We start from the raw sequence: 17,033 nt of genomic DNA, 5'->3' as shown, positions 1-17,033 counted from the left end.
ATATGTTCTCAACAAAAGTATTCAGAGTTTGAGAATGGGATGTACATTAAACACTGTTGCTTTGTCCACAAATATATGCAATAGTATGGACAAAGTGGAAAGAAAACAGTTACATGAAGGTGTGCAGAGTAAATCATGAGGTATCTTTAAAAAGATCTCCTGTGGAAGCATTTTTAAAAGCTACAAATGTAGTAGATATCTTCACTAGAGTAAGGTCTAATACTGCCTTGTGGGAATTAATATACATGCTACAGAAAAAGGTAAAGTGGGGCCAGTCATTCAGAAAGTCAGTTTATGATTTGGAGGTTGTCTGTTTTCAAGTTGTGTGTCCTGGTATCAGCACATTATAAAAAAAAATTAACAAATTGAAAAAGTTTGTAAAGTAATAAAAGCTGTTCACCTTTAACAGTTGAGCACTCCACATGTCTTTGGTCATGACCATAAATATACACTTTTTAAGTGAATGTACTGCTACATTTGACACTTGTTTTATCAGTGTTTAAAGAAAATGAAACACATTTAACAAATTACTTTTCACTTATGTCATATAGCAAATACTTCTTCATTCAGAGGAAACAATAATGCCTAAAACAGATGGGAAAATATACTGACCACACCACAGCTTGGAAATACTAATGACACTGACCTGCATTATATGTGCTCAGTAGCACATCACTGCCTATTTGTACTATGTAGCAACTAAATCATTTACATGAAAACAGTTCCCAAAAGCAGAAACTAAAACACAGAGTCTATGGTAAGTACAGGCTATGTGCAGGGAAAAATTAATTTTACAATTCCTGTAATAAAGTTAATGTGTGTGTGTGTGTGTGTGTGTGTGTGTGTGTGTGTGTGTGCTTGCAAGTGCACATACATATAGTGTACACACGCACACAGTATAACTCGTACTCCAATGATCGAAACAAGGAAGACAAGCTGGCAATTATATACAGAAGCAGGATTTGTGATAAGAAACTTGCAAAATTCCTGTGTAAACAACTAACCCACCATTTGAACATGAAAACTCTCCTTTCCTTATATTCACTTTTAACAAAAAAAAAAAAAAGGTACTGCTTCTACAGTCCCTAAACTAAAGAAAGCTAATGTATTTTAGAAGTATTGGAAGGGGACTTGCAACAAAAGGAAGCATTTTGAAATTCCCTTGTGAATGTTTGCAGTCACCTAAATCTGCAAAAGCATAATCTGTAATATAACAGCACAGGACCAGTGAAGACACATACTCATAACCAAAGCTAGGTCATTAAACACCCTGAGTAGATCTCCAAACAGTTGGGAATAAAAGAAACGAAGTCTTCAAGCTGAACATCAAAGCCCAAAAAAACATCTTTTGCTATGAAATGTAGGAAGCTGCTTGCTACATTTAAAATCACCACACACACAGTGCTTGAGCCACGACCACAAATGCAGTATTCACATTCATTTATGGATACCTGTACTGCATTCCCAACCTCCTTTTTTTGGCGGGGGGGGGGGGGGTCAAAAAAGGTTTTCTGCTGTCAAACTGTAGCAGGCTGCTTACTACTAATGTAATAAGCAGCTTGCTACAGTTAAGATTAGCACACAAAGCACATGGTGCTGCGCTCCCATACCCACTAAATGCTTCCCGACAGCTTGTGTCACTGTCAATCTCTCCTGTTCACCCCACCCTAGTTATGGCATTGTACCTACTTATACCCCTTGAATGAACAGCCTGCATATGACGTGTCATGCTAAAAAAGTCTCTGTAAAATTTCGATGGCAAAAATCTGTTAAAGTAAATGGAAAAAGATAAACACAGCTACGATGGTCTAGCTAGATGCATCACTGGAGCTGGACCATCAATCACAAAAGCCCTTTAGGCCTGACTTACCTTATTTAACACTACTTGGATTCCCGACTCTGATCAACTCCAACAGAAAACCTTCAGGCTTCAAATCACTAGAAAATATGTTTAAATGACCTAGAGAGAGATCCTTGGCTGTTCCAGCTTAAAAAAGGAATCACAGCTTAGCCTGGTTGGTCCAACACAAGTACCAATAAAGATATTGCCATTGTACACATTACTATGGCACTGATGCCAATGAAGACAAATTCCTAGCACTGGAGAAAACTTCATAGTTCTGTATTTGGCAGTAATTAAGGTCAGTGCTCATCTCAAGCTGTAGAACACAGTAATGTCCACTTTTACAGCCGATGTGCAGAATGAACACAAATCATCTTCTGTCATGGTTAAGCCTAGATGGGAAAGTGTAAGTAGAACTCAAACACTACCATAGATATAAACAGAAGGCAATGTACCACTTTAACAAATGATGTTCAAAAGTACAATTACAGAAAGGAGAGAAATAAGCAGGCAAATGTCAGCAGTGCTGTTTTTAAATTAAGCCTTTTTCAGTGTTCTGCATAAAATACTTAAGCTGAAAATAGAAGCAGAACACCAAAATCATAACTTCAATTCTTCAAACTAGCAGTAAAAAGTTGAAATTTTATTTTGCTGAATATGAAAAACAAATGGTTTCCATATGAAACAATGAAGTGGCACAAGCAAAGCTGAAGTGGGATGTGAAGCAATGCTAGCAGTGAGAAGAACTGTTACTAAAACAGTCCGTTTCTCTTGTTTTATGGAGGCTTGATTTTTGCATGAGACAATGGCATACTACTCAAACCAAGGATCCTGTACATTCACACTGCATTGCTTTGTGCCAAGTAGCCAGGTGGTTGTGAGTGAGCAACAGTGTCCATTGTACCTCCCAGTGGGAATTGTGGGGTGTGCAAGCTGCTGAGGGCGTTAGAGTAGCAGTCTACACAGTCAGCACATGGGTACACTTCCCTGACACCTGAATCTCACCTCCAATAGGGAATGGATGGGCTAGTGGGCTCTTGTCCTGATGGACAAACGATTAAACTGGGCACAAAAAAGGAAAACCACTGGGCAGACCTTAAGGACCCCCAAAAATATAAATAATTAATTTGTTAATGTTGAATGCTTACAGCTGATGTTTTATTTATTAACTTAGGGATTTATGTATTTTTCCTGCATATCAAACTGTGTGGTGTCCATCCTTGGAAGGGTGTCTACCAAGAGTTAAATGCCATCATCTGAACATTTAAAGGCTGGCCTACTTTTAAGTGTAAACTGAAAGGCGTGTTTAAGGGAAAACCAATGTGCTCTTGTTTTGAATGATGGCAGTCTATTCTAAAGCTTGGGACAGAGTGAATTGGTACTGACCACCACTATTTACCCCCTCCCATTCTGAGAGCTAGTGTGAGTGGGGGGTACAAAATAATTCTAGTAAAGTTTCAATTACTGTTGGTAAGGTTGCACTGAAAGGCCCTGGGCTTGGCCTGATGAGAGTAATATCCTGGGTGGCCAGTAAGTGTAATTCTGATCTGCAGTCATGAAGTTTGGAGCTTTTCCCGAGTGTGGCAGGTGTTTGCTCATACTCAATAGCAGTGCACATTTACTGTATTTCCTTAAGGCCAACTCCCCTTTGTATTTTAATGAGCATCAGTGACAGGAGTCAAACCCCATGGTTACTTTGCACATTCTAAATATGTCAGCAGTGGTGTGGGACTTTAAGCTCACGGTCACTATCTGTCACATAATAAATTGTATCCGCAAGTGCCTGTTCATCACATGAGAATCTGTAGCCATTTAGCCCCTCTAAAATGATGGGTCTTGACATTGCTAAAAAAAAAAAATTAAGACGACAGTATGCCTTCATCTTCAAGGAACAATGTGACCAATAATCATATGGCTCATTAAATAAACAAAGCAACTAATGACACTATGTAAATGCAAATTACTGCAGTACACTGGAGTGTGAAGCAACACTAAATAAAACAGCACTGTAATTGAATTAGAAGACGTTCTAGAGAGAAAGTTCACACACATTTTTTTAAAAAATAAACAAACATGAAAGGTGACTGCATTTTTTCACAGTAAAAGGCAATCATATTAGTTTATCAGACAACTTACCTGTCTGCCTCTGGAGAGTAGCACTCTACAGAATTTAGGGATGAGTTTCCATCATAGCCGCCACATACATAAATTTGTCCATCTAAGACTACTGTCCCCATTGCACTGTAAGAAAGGATGAGAACACATTACATTTTTTCCACTCAAACTGTGAAGACGTTATCTACTTCACAGTAATTAATTCAAGAGAGGACTGTATTTAGCCATAAACTGGTGACACTTCAACTTCACACTACCTGTATAAAAGGTTTAAAATCAAAATGGATTTTTATTAGCCTTAATCTGACATTATCAAATTTCTCCTAGTCAGTATGAACGTTGCCCCTTGAAAGAGAGGCCACTGGCATAGTGAGACTGACTAGGTCAACAAAATTTAAACAAATATATGTGGTTGCATCCTCAAAGTAGTTACCCAAAAAACTTCCTCCTACTTAGAATTTACACAACTGTACAAAACGGGCTACTCCACCAGTTATGAAGGAAACAGACCACCGGTTGAGGGAATTAACAGTTCCGCTACAAGGTGCATGTGGTATATGCTGGAAGGGAGAGTACAAGATCCATCCTATAGCTAGGAATGTGCTAGATTAAGGTGACAGCCATGTCAGTCCAGCTTCATTTCAACTGACAAAAGCAACTCCAGAAAGCACTGACCTGTGTAATCAAATCTATGCACTCAACACACGGAACGTCTGGAGTGGATCCAAGAAAAAAGTAAGACACTGTATGTCTTCCAGTAAAACCTGCTCTCTAAAAGAACCACCCCTTGACAGTGGTTACATTTTTTGCCCATAGAGAGTCAACAATAAAGTAAATGCGAGGAGACTTTAGTAAGGAAAAAAAAACCTAACTCCACATTGTTATAACTTCTTTCATCCTAAGAGAGCACTTAGAGAATCAATTTTGCAGTGAGGTTCATAAAATGTTGCATATTAGTTGGGGGGATACAGTGATTTCACCAAATACAGAACAATCAGCCCCAGGCAGTTGGTGTGACTGATCCACGAGTTACTCAGCTGAATGACTACACTCCAGCCAGTGCTGCTGCCACAGTTTTATGCTCACATCTCTAAAAATGACAATCTCACAAATTAATACATACTACTTCCCTCAACCTTGACCAACACTTCTACATTACTGAGTAATTCAATGACAAATAATCAGTCTGCCTTGCCAAAGCACATTCCAGCAACAGATGGCAGTTGATTTTATAAGCCAAATGCTGCTGGTGTAACTGCACAGTGAGAAATCTTCTTCTTTCAACTTTTCCCGGTTAGGGGTCGCTACAACAGAACTCCGGTCCGCTAATGATTGGCAGTAGATTTTTACTGTGCCGAGGTGCCAGCTTGACACGTCCAATCTTCAACTAAGGCATGCCCATTCACGCATGTCTTTCGAACGCCAGCCACTCTACCAAGGGGGAGGGCATGCAGACTCCACACAGAAGGCACTCCAGCCAAGAATCGAACGTAAATTGAATAAAAAAAAAGAATTGCATTTCAGCATTAAGGGGGATTTTCAGCATTAGGCTTCAGTTACTGCTACATCTATTTTTCTGAACTGTTAATGTCCATGTTGCCTATAATTCCTTAATCTAACCGCCCCACTGAAAAAAAAGTGTTCATGAAACAAAAATCTAAAAAGTAAATCACAGTGTGATGATGTTTCATGCTCTCTCTCTCTCTCAGATTCTAAACAGAATGTGGTTAGAGAATTAAAACTATGAGCTGTAAATGTAGTGCAAGGTCTGATTCCCTACGCCTCCATTTGTCTACTGTGCGACTCTGAGTAAGTTACTCAATTAGATGATGCTCTGGGGCAACTGGGCTAGGCTCCTGAAATGGTTTTCTGGACTGCATGCCTTAGTAACAATCTAAGGAAACTACCATAATAAAGAGTGTGTGTCAGCAGTGAGAGTTCACTGCAGGTATTAAATACAAGGCACACACTTCAAAATAGCCCTTGAACTGTAACTATATGGAAAATGGATTAGAATTTTTACAAGCCATTGATTCTGTTACAATATAAAAGGTGATTTCTGGATTCCACTCAAAACAAAGCAACAGCATTCAAAAGCCACACCTTTTAGCCACTGCCATCATTGCTGCTTCTGGTACAACAGGCATATTCAATGCTAGTGTACTCAATTCTAATCAAACCTGATGCCTTCCTGTAAGATGAGAGGCAAGCATAAACTATGCAAGCGTATCTATGACAGAAGGGAAAAACACTCATAAGAAATATACCTAAAATAGCTTTACGGCCTTCAGTTGTATCAATGATAGAAGAAAGGATGGAGGGCAAGTTAATAAGGGACCCATTGCACAAGTGCCTCAGAACTGGTACTCAATAATTCATTTCAGATAACCTTTGACAAGGCCCCCCTGTGGTGACATTATGAGAATTTCCTCCTTGAGGACATTTCTTGCAATCTCTGCTCTGGGGTACATTCAGTCTCCCCACTTACATATATCATGTTATTATTCATCAGGTCTGGGGGGCTGCACGCAGCCTCTTGCACCCCAGTTTGGACTCCTATGAAACCAAGCAGGAACACCTTAAAGACAATGAATACAAAACTATGAAAGAAAATAGTGGTGTCATTCATGGTTACTACAGTTAAGAGCAGTAGGTGTGTGTGCAGGTTGCTCAAATGTTACGGCAAGCCACAGTTAAGAGAGAATTTGTGTCAAAGCAGAACAGTCAGATGATGATCAAGAAAGCCTTAGGCAAACAGTGGAATCATGAGATGCTAATGACAGATATATCAAAAATCTACAACTTTCTTAGGTAAATGAGTTTCTTTTCCCACCTTTTGAAATTCACATTTGGATTTTGATGCATATCTGCGCTATGAACAAATAAGTTATAAAAAGTGAAAACGCATCTTTTCTATCCACTTTGTAAACAGTAAAGATGCTCAGTTTTGCTGCAAGCCCGATTCCCCTCAGTTGCTCATCTCAGTGATGCCAAAGCCCACTGCTTTGAACACTACTCACTGGTTCAGAAGGAGGAGGTACAGGTAAAGCACAACTCACCTGAACTTTGCTGAATAGGAGATGCTGGCTTTAGTCTGGGAGTTAAAACAGAGGATTAAGTCTATGAGCTGTAGCTCTGGTGGTACATGGTTCAATTGCCACAGCCCTCATTTGCCTACTGTGTGACCGACCTTGAGCAAGTTAGATAACCAGACATTGCTCCCAGGTTGCCTCTGAAAAGGGACCGTGTCTAGTGGTTCTACCTGATTAAAAATGACTACTATTACTACTGCACAGGTAGAGTGGTCAGAGATGTAATAAGACCTTTGGTGAGCTTTTATGGCTCAAATAGGAACTGGGGGCACAGAAAGCCTTCCTATACCTGCGGATACTAAAGAATGTAATAAGCCCTCTAAACACATTCCACATGGACCTTTCAGAGAAAATGGGGACATGTTTGGTATCTCACAAGCTTCTGCCTCAAGGATATTGCAGAAATTTAACACAAGTGGAAGAGCTCATCTATTTCTCAGTGTCACCTCAAGATTGAGCCAGTACAGGAGTACCTTCTATGAAATGGTAAGTCTTCTTCAAGTGCTTGGTGCAACAGATTGCACCTATGTTGCCTTAACAGCCCAATCTGGACCATGTGGAGAGATACTAGAACTAGAAGAGCTATCATCCCTATCAACTGCCAGGTAAAGTGTGATGGACGGGGATGCATTTTGAAAATATCAGCCCAACATCCTGGCAGTGCCTATGATTCTCACAGAACACAAGTTCTCTGTACCTCCTCCACCATGGTAAGATGGTAAGTGCAAACTGTTCTAATGCTGTTAACCACAGTTATTAACCTAGTGGCATAGGTAGTTCATAGTCATGTACTAGGCTAGCTGCTCTTATGGGCCATTTTATGCCTAGCCAATTTCCCTTTCAAAGTTGAGAATCAAACTCTGCACCTTGTTCCTGTGGGGTAAACATCTTAACCATTACACCAACCCTAACCCTCCAACAGTATTAAGTAATGACTCCATGTTCCATTATACGTTTCCTCCCTATTTTGCTTTCCAAGTGATGGAGGCCACCCACTTGATTCATGGCTAATGACAAATTCTTAACCCACAGGGAGTTGCTAATGAGCATTTCACCAACATCCTGGCCCAGACACAGACGGTCATTGAATGAATGTTTGGCCTGCTCAAAGACCGTTTTCCTTGCCTGGATATATGGGGGGGGGCTTCAGAACAAGAATGTGTAAGGCCTGCTGCATTCTCCATAATATGATGATGTGTTGGTCTGGCAGGCAAATGTGACAGCCAGTTGTGGACAGTGGCAGTGCTTCTTATACCATTCTTCAAGCCAACAGCAGAATGGCAACCCTTTTGGGTGGCTCGTGCACAGTACACAGCTGTCCAGACTAAGCAGCATGTAGTCATCAATATGAACTATGACACTCACTACGTGGCAGTGTAAACTTAGAGAATATTTAATGCATAGTGCAATACTTGTAGCCTGTGCTGGGCGGTGCATGGTCAGCTTAAAATATACATCACACAGTTTTTTACATATCAAGCAAAAAGTTATCAAATGGTGTGAGGTGTCATTTGTACACGGTTCAGTGTTGTAAGTGCTAGGTATACTGGCAGACTTTGCATGAATTGTTAAGGGACAGGTGTTATGCAAAAACTTTAGAGTATACCCTTAGTAAGTCTCTGCTGTGTTACTGAAGCTGTATTTACCTCTTCCCAAACCCTTTTTCTTATAAACAACTACCCTACTTCCTTCCCCATTTTTAGAAATAATTTTTAAGGGAAGTTAGGGGTTTATCCCGACCAAAAAAAGTATCCATCCTCTCCCATCCTCCAGCACAATCCTCTTAATGTGTTCCTTGCATTCTCTCTCCCCCCTTTTTCCAAATTCCAATTTTATAAAAGCCTAAACTGAGTGTCCATACAAAGACACCTTCAGAACGAAGACAAGTCTTAAAACATTTTGATAAGCTGCGTATCAGTGGCCCCGAGCCATAAACAAAGCAAAAATCTTATGAAAATTTCTTGAAAGACTCGCGCAACTCAATGATTACAGGGTCCTGCCAAAAGCAGATGAAAGCATTTGTGAATTTACATTCATGTGAAGCATGTTCACAATAGGGACATTTCTACACAACTCTTTTCATATCAGTTTATTCCGATTCATATGTGCAAGACTACATGTAGGATCATAATACATAGGAGGTTATTACGCTAATGACCCTACAGCCTTTGCAAGCCTAGCCAAGTTTCGCCCTTATTTCCATGATCAGCATCAATCACTCCTGTCCAATACGGACAATTCCGTTTGAAGTGGGCCAATGAGGTGCTCTGCTTGTCATGAAGTGGGAGTCTGTTCCAAAGGTGTTGTAACCTCTGGGAGACAAATCTGTCCCTCAAGCAGGTGCTATTAATGTCACATACCAGGTTAAGGTAATTGGCGCGAGTAACCCATGTACCATTTGACTTGCAGATATGCAGCATTGCCAGTAAAGCAGGGTCAAAGATTGCCTAATATGCAAGGCAGACACTGCATCCGAATAGTTTGTATGAAACAGAACAAACAAAAAATGATTTCAGACGATCCTCATAGGACATATGCTGAAGACCTTGGATTTTCCTTATGAGGAACTTCTGTGGTCTCTCCAACTGCTGCAGGTGCTTGGAAAGAAACATACCAAAAATGGCATTGTATTCCGTTATTGGCCTGATGATGTAAGAGTACAGGGAGCTTATAACTTCTTTTTTTCTGGAGGCAATGCCTTTATTTATGAGTTGGGCAATAGGTGTTTTCTCAGAAAGCTGAGAATTTCTAAAACCGTTCACACCTTACTTAGTAAAATACAGGTGCAGGGCTGCTACCTGAAGTTTCCTTTTACACATTTAAGAAGTGTAGGACTATGAATACCATCCTAAACTATTATACAGAGAAGAGCACACAAAACCACTCAAACCATACCTCAAATTTATTTATTTACTGACTGTACTTGTCGGACTGGGAAAGTCTGACTGGGCACAGAGTCCTCTTTTCAGCAGAGGTTCAGTGAGAAACGCTCCAAATGATGCATATTAGATACATACTGTAGAAAAAAACTCAGCATTCTACAAGTCTGTACATAGTCTACTGAATAAAGACATTCTGCAAGAGTTTATATGTGATACAGAAGTCATTGACTAGTATTTTGAAAAGTCTGCATGGTAATGGAGTCACTGCAAAAAGGATATTACAGCACAGATACAAACCGTTTTCAGCAAAGGAAGATCAGCATAATTCAATATGCATTGCAGACTCATTTCAGCAGACCAGTAGCATTGTGTACTTCAATCAGCAGTTTCACAATAAAGATATAACAGACAGAAAGTTGCAGAAAAGTACCAGCCATCCTTTTATGCCGTAGTTTTGTTTTGCTAGTCAGCAGCTGGTGTAGCAAACGACAGTGACTGTAGGAGAAGGACTAGAAGTGATTGAAAGTTTGAAGGAGGAAATGGGGGAGAAGATACTCTACAGCAGAATGCAAATGAAAGATGAAATGAGTGGATAGTGGGGAGCAATAGTTAGGGTGAGCGGGTGAGTACACAGAAGGAACGAGAGAAAAGAGGGAAGTATATAAAGGGGAAGAAGTGTGGAAATACGGTTACAAATAAACAAATATTCTGAAATGGTGAGCACTTTTATTATAAAACTATTGTAAACTGAAAAAAGGCATTGATTTTGTTGGAGGGAAAAAGTGCTCACCTTTTCTTTTTTTTAATTTTTTTTAATTAGATTTTAACAAATGAAAAAATAAATACAAATCCAACCAGCAAATAAAACTATATACAAATTCCAAAACAAATGATTAACAGAAGCTAATGACATTAATACTTTTATAACAAATTAAGTTTTTGCCAAGCTAACTTCTTTTATAACAATTGGTCTGCAGTTCTTTATTACACACATTTTTTTGCTAAATTAGTGCTCACCTTTTCAATGGTATTTGGTTTTATTTCACAAAAGACAAAAGGTGCTTTGTAGGATCTGCAGACGGTAACAGTTTATTAGAGCCAGTCAATTATTTTACTGCTTTTAACAGAATTCTGAACCAAGGAAATGCACAAATCAGATGGTTTTCCTGAGGTCTTAAAGACAATACAGGATCTGGCCCAAAAGTTGAATAAGACAGTATTCCTGGCATGCAGAACAGATCCTTGAGTGAAAATTATCACTTGTGAGCTACATGAATCCTCAGACTGGGAAGCCACCACCAAACTGCGCATGCACAGCAGATTAACTGTGTGCAGAAGGAGGTTTATAAACAATTCCAGTCTGCAGACTTGCATGGTCACTCTGCAATGATACTGTAACTTTACTCCACCTTGCTTTGCTCATGTATGATAGATGAATGGCCTATTTTGATCGTGAGCACTCCTGTAAGGAGTCTATTTCTGAATTACTTTAGTGACAAAAGCATTTCCAGCACTTTTTTGGTTTGATTGTGCATCCTTGCCTGACAACAGACTATGTTCACTAAAGTGAGACAGAATGCTGCCTAGCTGCAGTCAAAGGCATCTCTCCTCAAACTAGCTCCGAGATGAAATAAAGGATTTTTTCCAGATATGGATTTGCTAGCACCAATTATTTCAGTTCCATCACCATCATTTGGCTATTGTCTCTCTCAGATCCTATTTTATCTGTTTAACCTAAAACACTTTTGAAAGTAAAGTTTAACATTTTCTCAAGTGGAAGCTTGGCAAGTTTCAGGGAACCCTCACAGAAGATTTAGAAAGAGCCTCCAGCCACTAAAACAAGGGAATCATTTCAGTAGACCTATGCTGAAAAAGAAATGCCCTTTCTGAAGAGACGTGTCTAGCATTGCCTCCAGCCACTAAAACAAGGGAATCATTTCAGTAGTCCTATGCTGAAAAAGAAATGCCCTTCTGAAGAGACGTGTCTAGCATTGCTCCCAGGATATAAAAAGTCTTGATATGAGCTGACAACAGATCCAGTTTCTTGAAGTCTACAGTTCAGCTGGGGATAATCTGAAAAAGGGACACTCGTCTAATTACAGGCAAATATGTAGCAGTGGTGGAGCTGGGCGGGGGGGGTGGTGGCACAGACAGGCATGTGCCCTTATGTGAAAGTGTGCACCTCACTAAACTCAGCAAACAGAGCAGCTGATTTCTAAGCAGTGGGAATGTTTCTTGTGATGCTGGAGTGCCTTAAAGTAAACAGCCCAGCAGCTGATTTCCAAGTAATGTAAAATGCTTCTTGCATTGCAGTTTCATGTTCAGCAGCATTTTTTTCAAGCCATAGCCCAAACATCTGATTTCTAAGCAACACACTTTTTTCACCAGTTTCTTCCATGGGATTTTGAAATCTTGCCCCACCACACTGATGAACTGAAGGTCGACAGAAAAGCTAGTAGTAGTTGATACAAGAGTGGTGTATGTGTGTGTTTTAAAATGCCAAAGTTAGGTAATTATTTCCTGCTTAACATACTTTCTCAGTGTCACAGTGAGACACGCTGTAGCCTTAATCCACACCAATTGCAAGAGTACAGGCATTTGCTATAATGTGACTGAGCAAGACAATTCGTAATCCTAGGTTACCCCCCAAAAAGTTCTTCAGTAGGTAGTAGGTACATCTAGTTAAAGAGATATGTTCTTCAGTAGGCATTTCTAGTTAACAGAGAGATAAAACATAGTTTTTAAATTTTTCCCTTTTGGGAGCCTCACCCCTCAAAAAAATATATATATATTTTTGGCTTATCCAGAATTCTTGAACAAAGAAATGAAGAATTATTTTGGTCTGTCCCTTGTAAAATTTGTGGCTTTCTGGCCTATAGTCACTAAATGTCAGGCATATGAGTTTTAGACTTTGTCCTTCAGAAAATGGTTGCTAATGTAAGTATATAAGACGTTGGGTCTATAAGCAGGGCTAGTCACCTGGCGGTGTGAACTTTAACTCTAGAGGACTGTCACTGTTTAAATGAAACCCCAACCAGCTATGCAAAAACAGGAAACAGGATGGGGGGTTATGCATGGGGGGTTATGCATGGATTGTTAAGTCTTTTGTCTCTGAATCTTCAGCTAAGAAGTTTAGATGGGTAAGGGGGAGGGGCGTGATGGGATGCACCGTGTAGTTCTCACAATACAGAGCTGAAAGTCATTACGCATTTGTTCATTCATTTTATTGCAAGCAAACATATGAATGTATGTACCCATACGAGGGGCTGTAACTGATAGTCACATCTCTGAGTGAGTGAGTGTGCTTATCCTACATTCCAGAGTAGTAATGGTGAAAAGGAAGGAACTGATTGTAAATCAAGGCTTCAACATACAGCCAAACACAAAATCAGGTATCCACCACACCAATATGGAATTCAACTCCAGAAAGGAAGCATTGTAAAAAGTAAATGCAGGAACAAAATCACAGGAATTGCCAGATTAAAGCCTTTAATTCCCAATACCCTTTTCTTCTGCATAGAGAGACAGACTTCCTCAGAATAGGGGAAGATAAAAGCAGAATAGGTTTACATATGCTTTGAACTAAGCAATTAAATAATTAAATTTGATTTAATACCCATAATTAGTGCATTTGTGCATCCAGTTATGAACACTTGCTATTTCTAGACTTGTATCCATTCCTTATACCATTCAAGCCCTACAGAAACATTAAACATTCACCAAGTAAAACTCTTTAAAAAAATCAGGTTTCTCTTCAACAAGCGCTACAAACTGGACCAAATCTCCAGATCTAGAGCAGGTTTTGCTAGGGCAATCCTGCATGGATTTTTGGAAAACAGTTGCAGACCACCCTCTTTCTTCCCTTTGAGCTATGGCACTCATTCAAAGTCAAAGTCAAAGAAAACTTTTGTCATTCAGAACTACACAGCAGTGTAGCTGAACGAAATTACAATGCTTCGTTCTCAATGCAGAAAACAGTTGCACATATAGACAAAGAAAAAAAAATAAAATATCACAGTAGAAATTTAATAAGTAGCAATTTGTAAGTAAAGTAGGACAGCAGTGACCCACACCGATCCCAGTACAGGAGACAAGGAACAATATGATGATAATATTGTCAAAGTAAAACTTGAAACAATAGCAGCATATCTACGATGAATTATTGCACAGTTTGCATATTGCAATTTACAGTCCTTCAGTGTATAGGTGAGCTACCTTAGTATTGCACTTAGTTATTGCACATCCATAAAATAAGCCCCTTGACAGGCTAGTTATACAACAGACATGGTTCACATGAGAATAGAAGTACATAGAAAAGCTGTGTAAAATCTTATGGTAACCATAAATGCCCTTCTCTTCCATGTTGCAGTATTATATCCCACTCTCCTAACCTCTGAAAAAAAAGGGGGGGGGGGTTGCTGGATGATTCAGGACTTGTGCAGCTATCCTGGGACTGGGGTCCAGCTGGGGTATTGAGTTTTGAGGAAGGTACGTGCAGATGTCACTTCTGACGTTGGCCGTAGGGTGAGTGAGACACAAGTCCCACGTACCTTGCAATGACTAAAGCTTTTGTATACGGGCCGGACATTCGGGTCACTAGGCAGAGGTTAACCCAAAGGTTATGAATACTGCAACATGAAAATAGAAGGCCATCTTTTTTTTTTGAAAATGAAATTATGCAATATATGATACATCTACACCTATTTTTTTATGTACAAATAGAATGAGGAGCTGAGATGTATACATCTACCCGTAAAAAAACTGCGTGAAGCCAACTAGCTTTGTGATGGCCTGGTTTTCAAACTCTGCCCGGTATACATTTTTTTTCTACCTTAGAACTGTTGGGTCCAGAATCTTCAATAAGGGATTGCCAGGGTATTTGCTAAGCTGTAAATTACAGTCTTCTTTAAATATCCATGTCTGAATAATTGAGAGTTATTTTTTATTCTCATTGTATTGCCTTGTCTTCTGCATCAGTATCAGAGCTGTATTTACTAGTTAAATAAATGTTATTTACTTACTTTTAATATCCTGTGGCCAATGTTTATATATGCACTATATTTACTATCTGAGAGGGGGATATTATTAAACAACTTGGCAAAGCTTAATAAATCTTCAAAATCCATTTGACTTAAGTATCAATGTTTTTGTATAATTTCCTGTCTGTCCTTTTGTCTTATATAACATCTATGTAAATTTTCATTCCTGCATATGTAAGCTATAGTTACTAGTTAAATAATACTTTGAATCTTACTTTTAATTATGTACTTCTATTGTGTATTGCACTTTATTTACCTCTACTGAAAATGGATATGTATCCAGCTAGACCAGCCCGGTTAACAAATGTAAAATAAAATAAATAAAATAAAATAAATATTACAAACTAAATATTTATTTTTAATTTATATTTGGTTAAATCAAGAGTGGCAGATACGTAGTATGTTTGGGTCCCTAGCCATATTTCTAGGGTATGGAAAGTATTGTCATGCCAGAAAAAAAAAACTGAGGAATAGGAGAATTCTGCCAGCCCTCCATGGAAACTTGTGTGAGAGAAAATGTGTTTGAAAAATGGTTATGGGTAAGAGACACTGGAATACACTGTGGTTTATACCAAAAGTAGTGAAAAATGAGGCCTGGGAGCTAGGTGAAAGGCTCAACTTTGTGACAGTGTAGTCCTAGTCTAGGCGTGGATATTTGAAGCCTACACTTTCTTCTGTTTAACCTGTTTGGTTAAAGTGGTGTGATTCAAGACATTATCCCTCTGGTAGCCATCATCTGTGGGCAGTGGAGCAGATCCAGAGACTGTAGCCCCAGTCCTTCAAATACACAATGGTTGTCAGTGGTGGAATTCAAACCCCATAAGGTGGTCTTCATATGAGTGGTACGTGGTGGCGTCATATTTAAGTTGACAGTGTGGGATTCAAACCACAAGTGCCAGTTCTGTGTGACATTTGGTGGCAGCATCAGGCCATCGGTCACAATGAGCATTTTAATTCTGATCTTAAAACACAATAACATGCTGCCAATATACACTTTGTCTGGATTCCCATAATGTTAAACGTACATGCTTGCTGTGGATCAAATGGCAAAAAACAAGAAAATGGCTACAGAGGGCTAATTACTGGTATCAAGCAAATTAAGACCATTATCTCTAAAACTGTTTGAAATTTTACTGCAAATTTCTCAAAACAACCTTGACTTTCAACTGCCCAACGTTCTTAAGGCAGTACTGACATAAAATGGCAAAGTAGCACAACTTGTCCTGCACCATACGTGTCTGATGAAGTGTTTACATCATAAAAACGCTTACACTAAAACGGCTGTGTTGGAAATTTATCGGAGAATTTTGGATTACAACGCTTTATTTACTGCTGCATCCTAGTGCCGTATTTTACCTCCACCAGGTTTTGGTTTTGTTATAATAAAATACAAATTGCTCAACTGAGTAGCTGAAATAACTCATCCAAGTGCTAAGTATAAGACCACACACAGCCCTGACACTCCCTTCACACATGTACTTGACTCAACAGCCATTCACACACACATACAACACACACCCACACACACATACAACACACACCCACACACACATACAACACACACCCACACACACATACAACACACACCCACACACAAAAATACAGACATGCAAATATACACATGCGCACACAGACCTTCACACAAAGATTACCCACATCGTCAGTCTGCGTAGAATGAAGGGGCTTCATTTCACCCTGTGCAGACTCCATCCACTGAAAAGCATGGGAGTAGAGTGAGAGACTGCTGGGCACACTTATGCATCTGGATCTCTGTCTTACACAGTATGGGAGTCTATGAATTGTGTACTAAGCAAGTTTAACTGTACAGTGCTTGCAGGGAAGCTCACTTCCACGACCCTCACCAATGTATCACTATATCTGCATGTGGTGCTATAAACATAGCTGCATAAAAGCACAGAGACATTTACAAGGAAGGATGGGGGGAGGGGCAGGGGATGGGTGGGCCGGTGCTCCACTTGTATACTTTACAAGTAGACTGCAAATTCTGGCATTAGTTGGGGATTTCAGATACAAAGACAAATGAATAACCATTTTCATGTGA

General features: G+C 39.5%; 1 protein-coding gene across 2 annotated transcripts in view; it reads right to left on the bottom strand.

Annotated features, from left to right (window-relative positions):
• The window catches only part of KLHL18 (kelch like family member 18), a 698,878-nt gene that overhangs the window by 33,393 nt on the left and 648,452 nt on the right, over nucleotides 1–17,033 (bottom strand). For both annotated transcript variants that reach the window (XM_044066030.1, XM_044066031.1), the window contains exon 8: nucleotides 3,980–4,084. In XM_044066030.1, the coding sequence (XP_043921965.1) occupies nucleotides 3,980–4,084 (105 nt within the window). The remainder of the gene's footprint in view (nucleotides 1–3,979; nucleotides 4,085–17,033) is intronic.

The sequence above is a fragment of the Protopterus annectens genome, chromosome 3.part0 (assembly GCF_019279795.1).
Source record: "Protopterus annectens isolate FY-2018-M chromosome 3.part0, PAN1.0, whole genome shotgun sequence".
Classification (NCBI taxonomy): domain Eukaryota; kingdom Metazoa; phylum Chordata; order Ceratodontiformes; family Protopteridae; genus Protopterus; species Protopterus annectens.
Note: the sequence above shows the minus strand (reverse complement) of the source record. Positions and strands in the feature narration are given on the sequence as shown.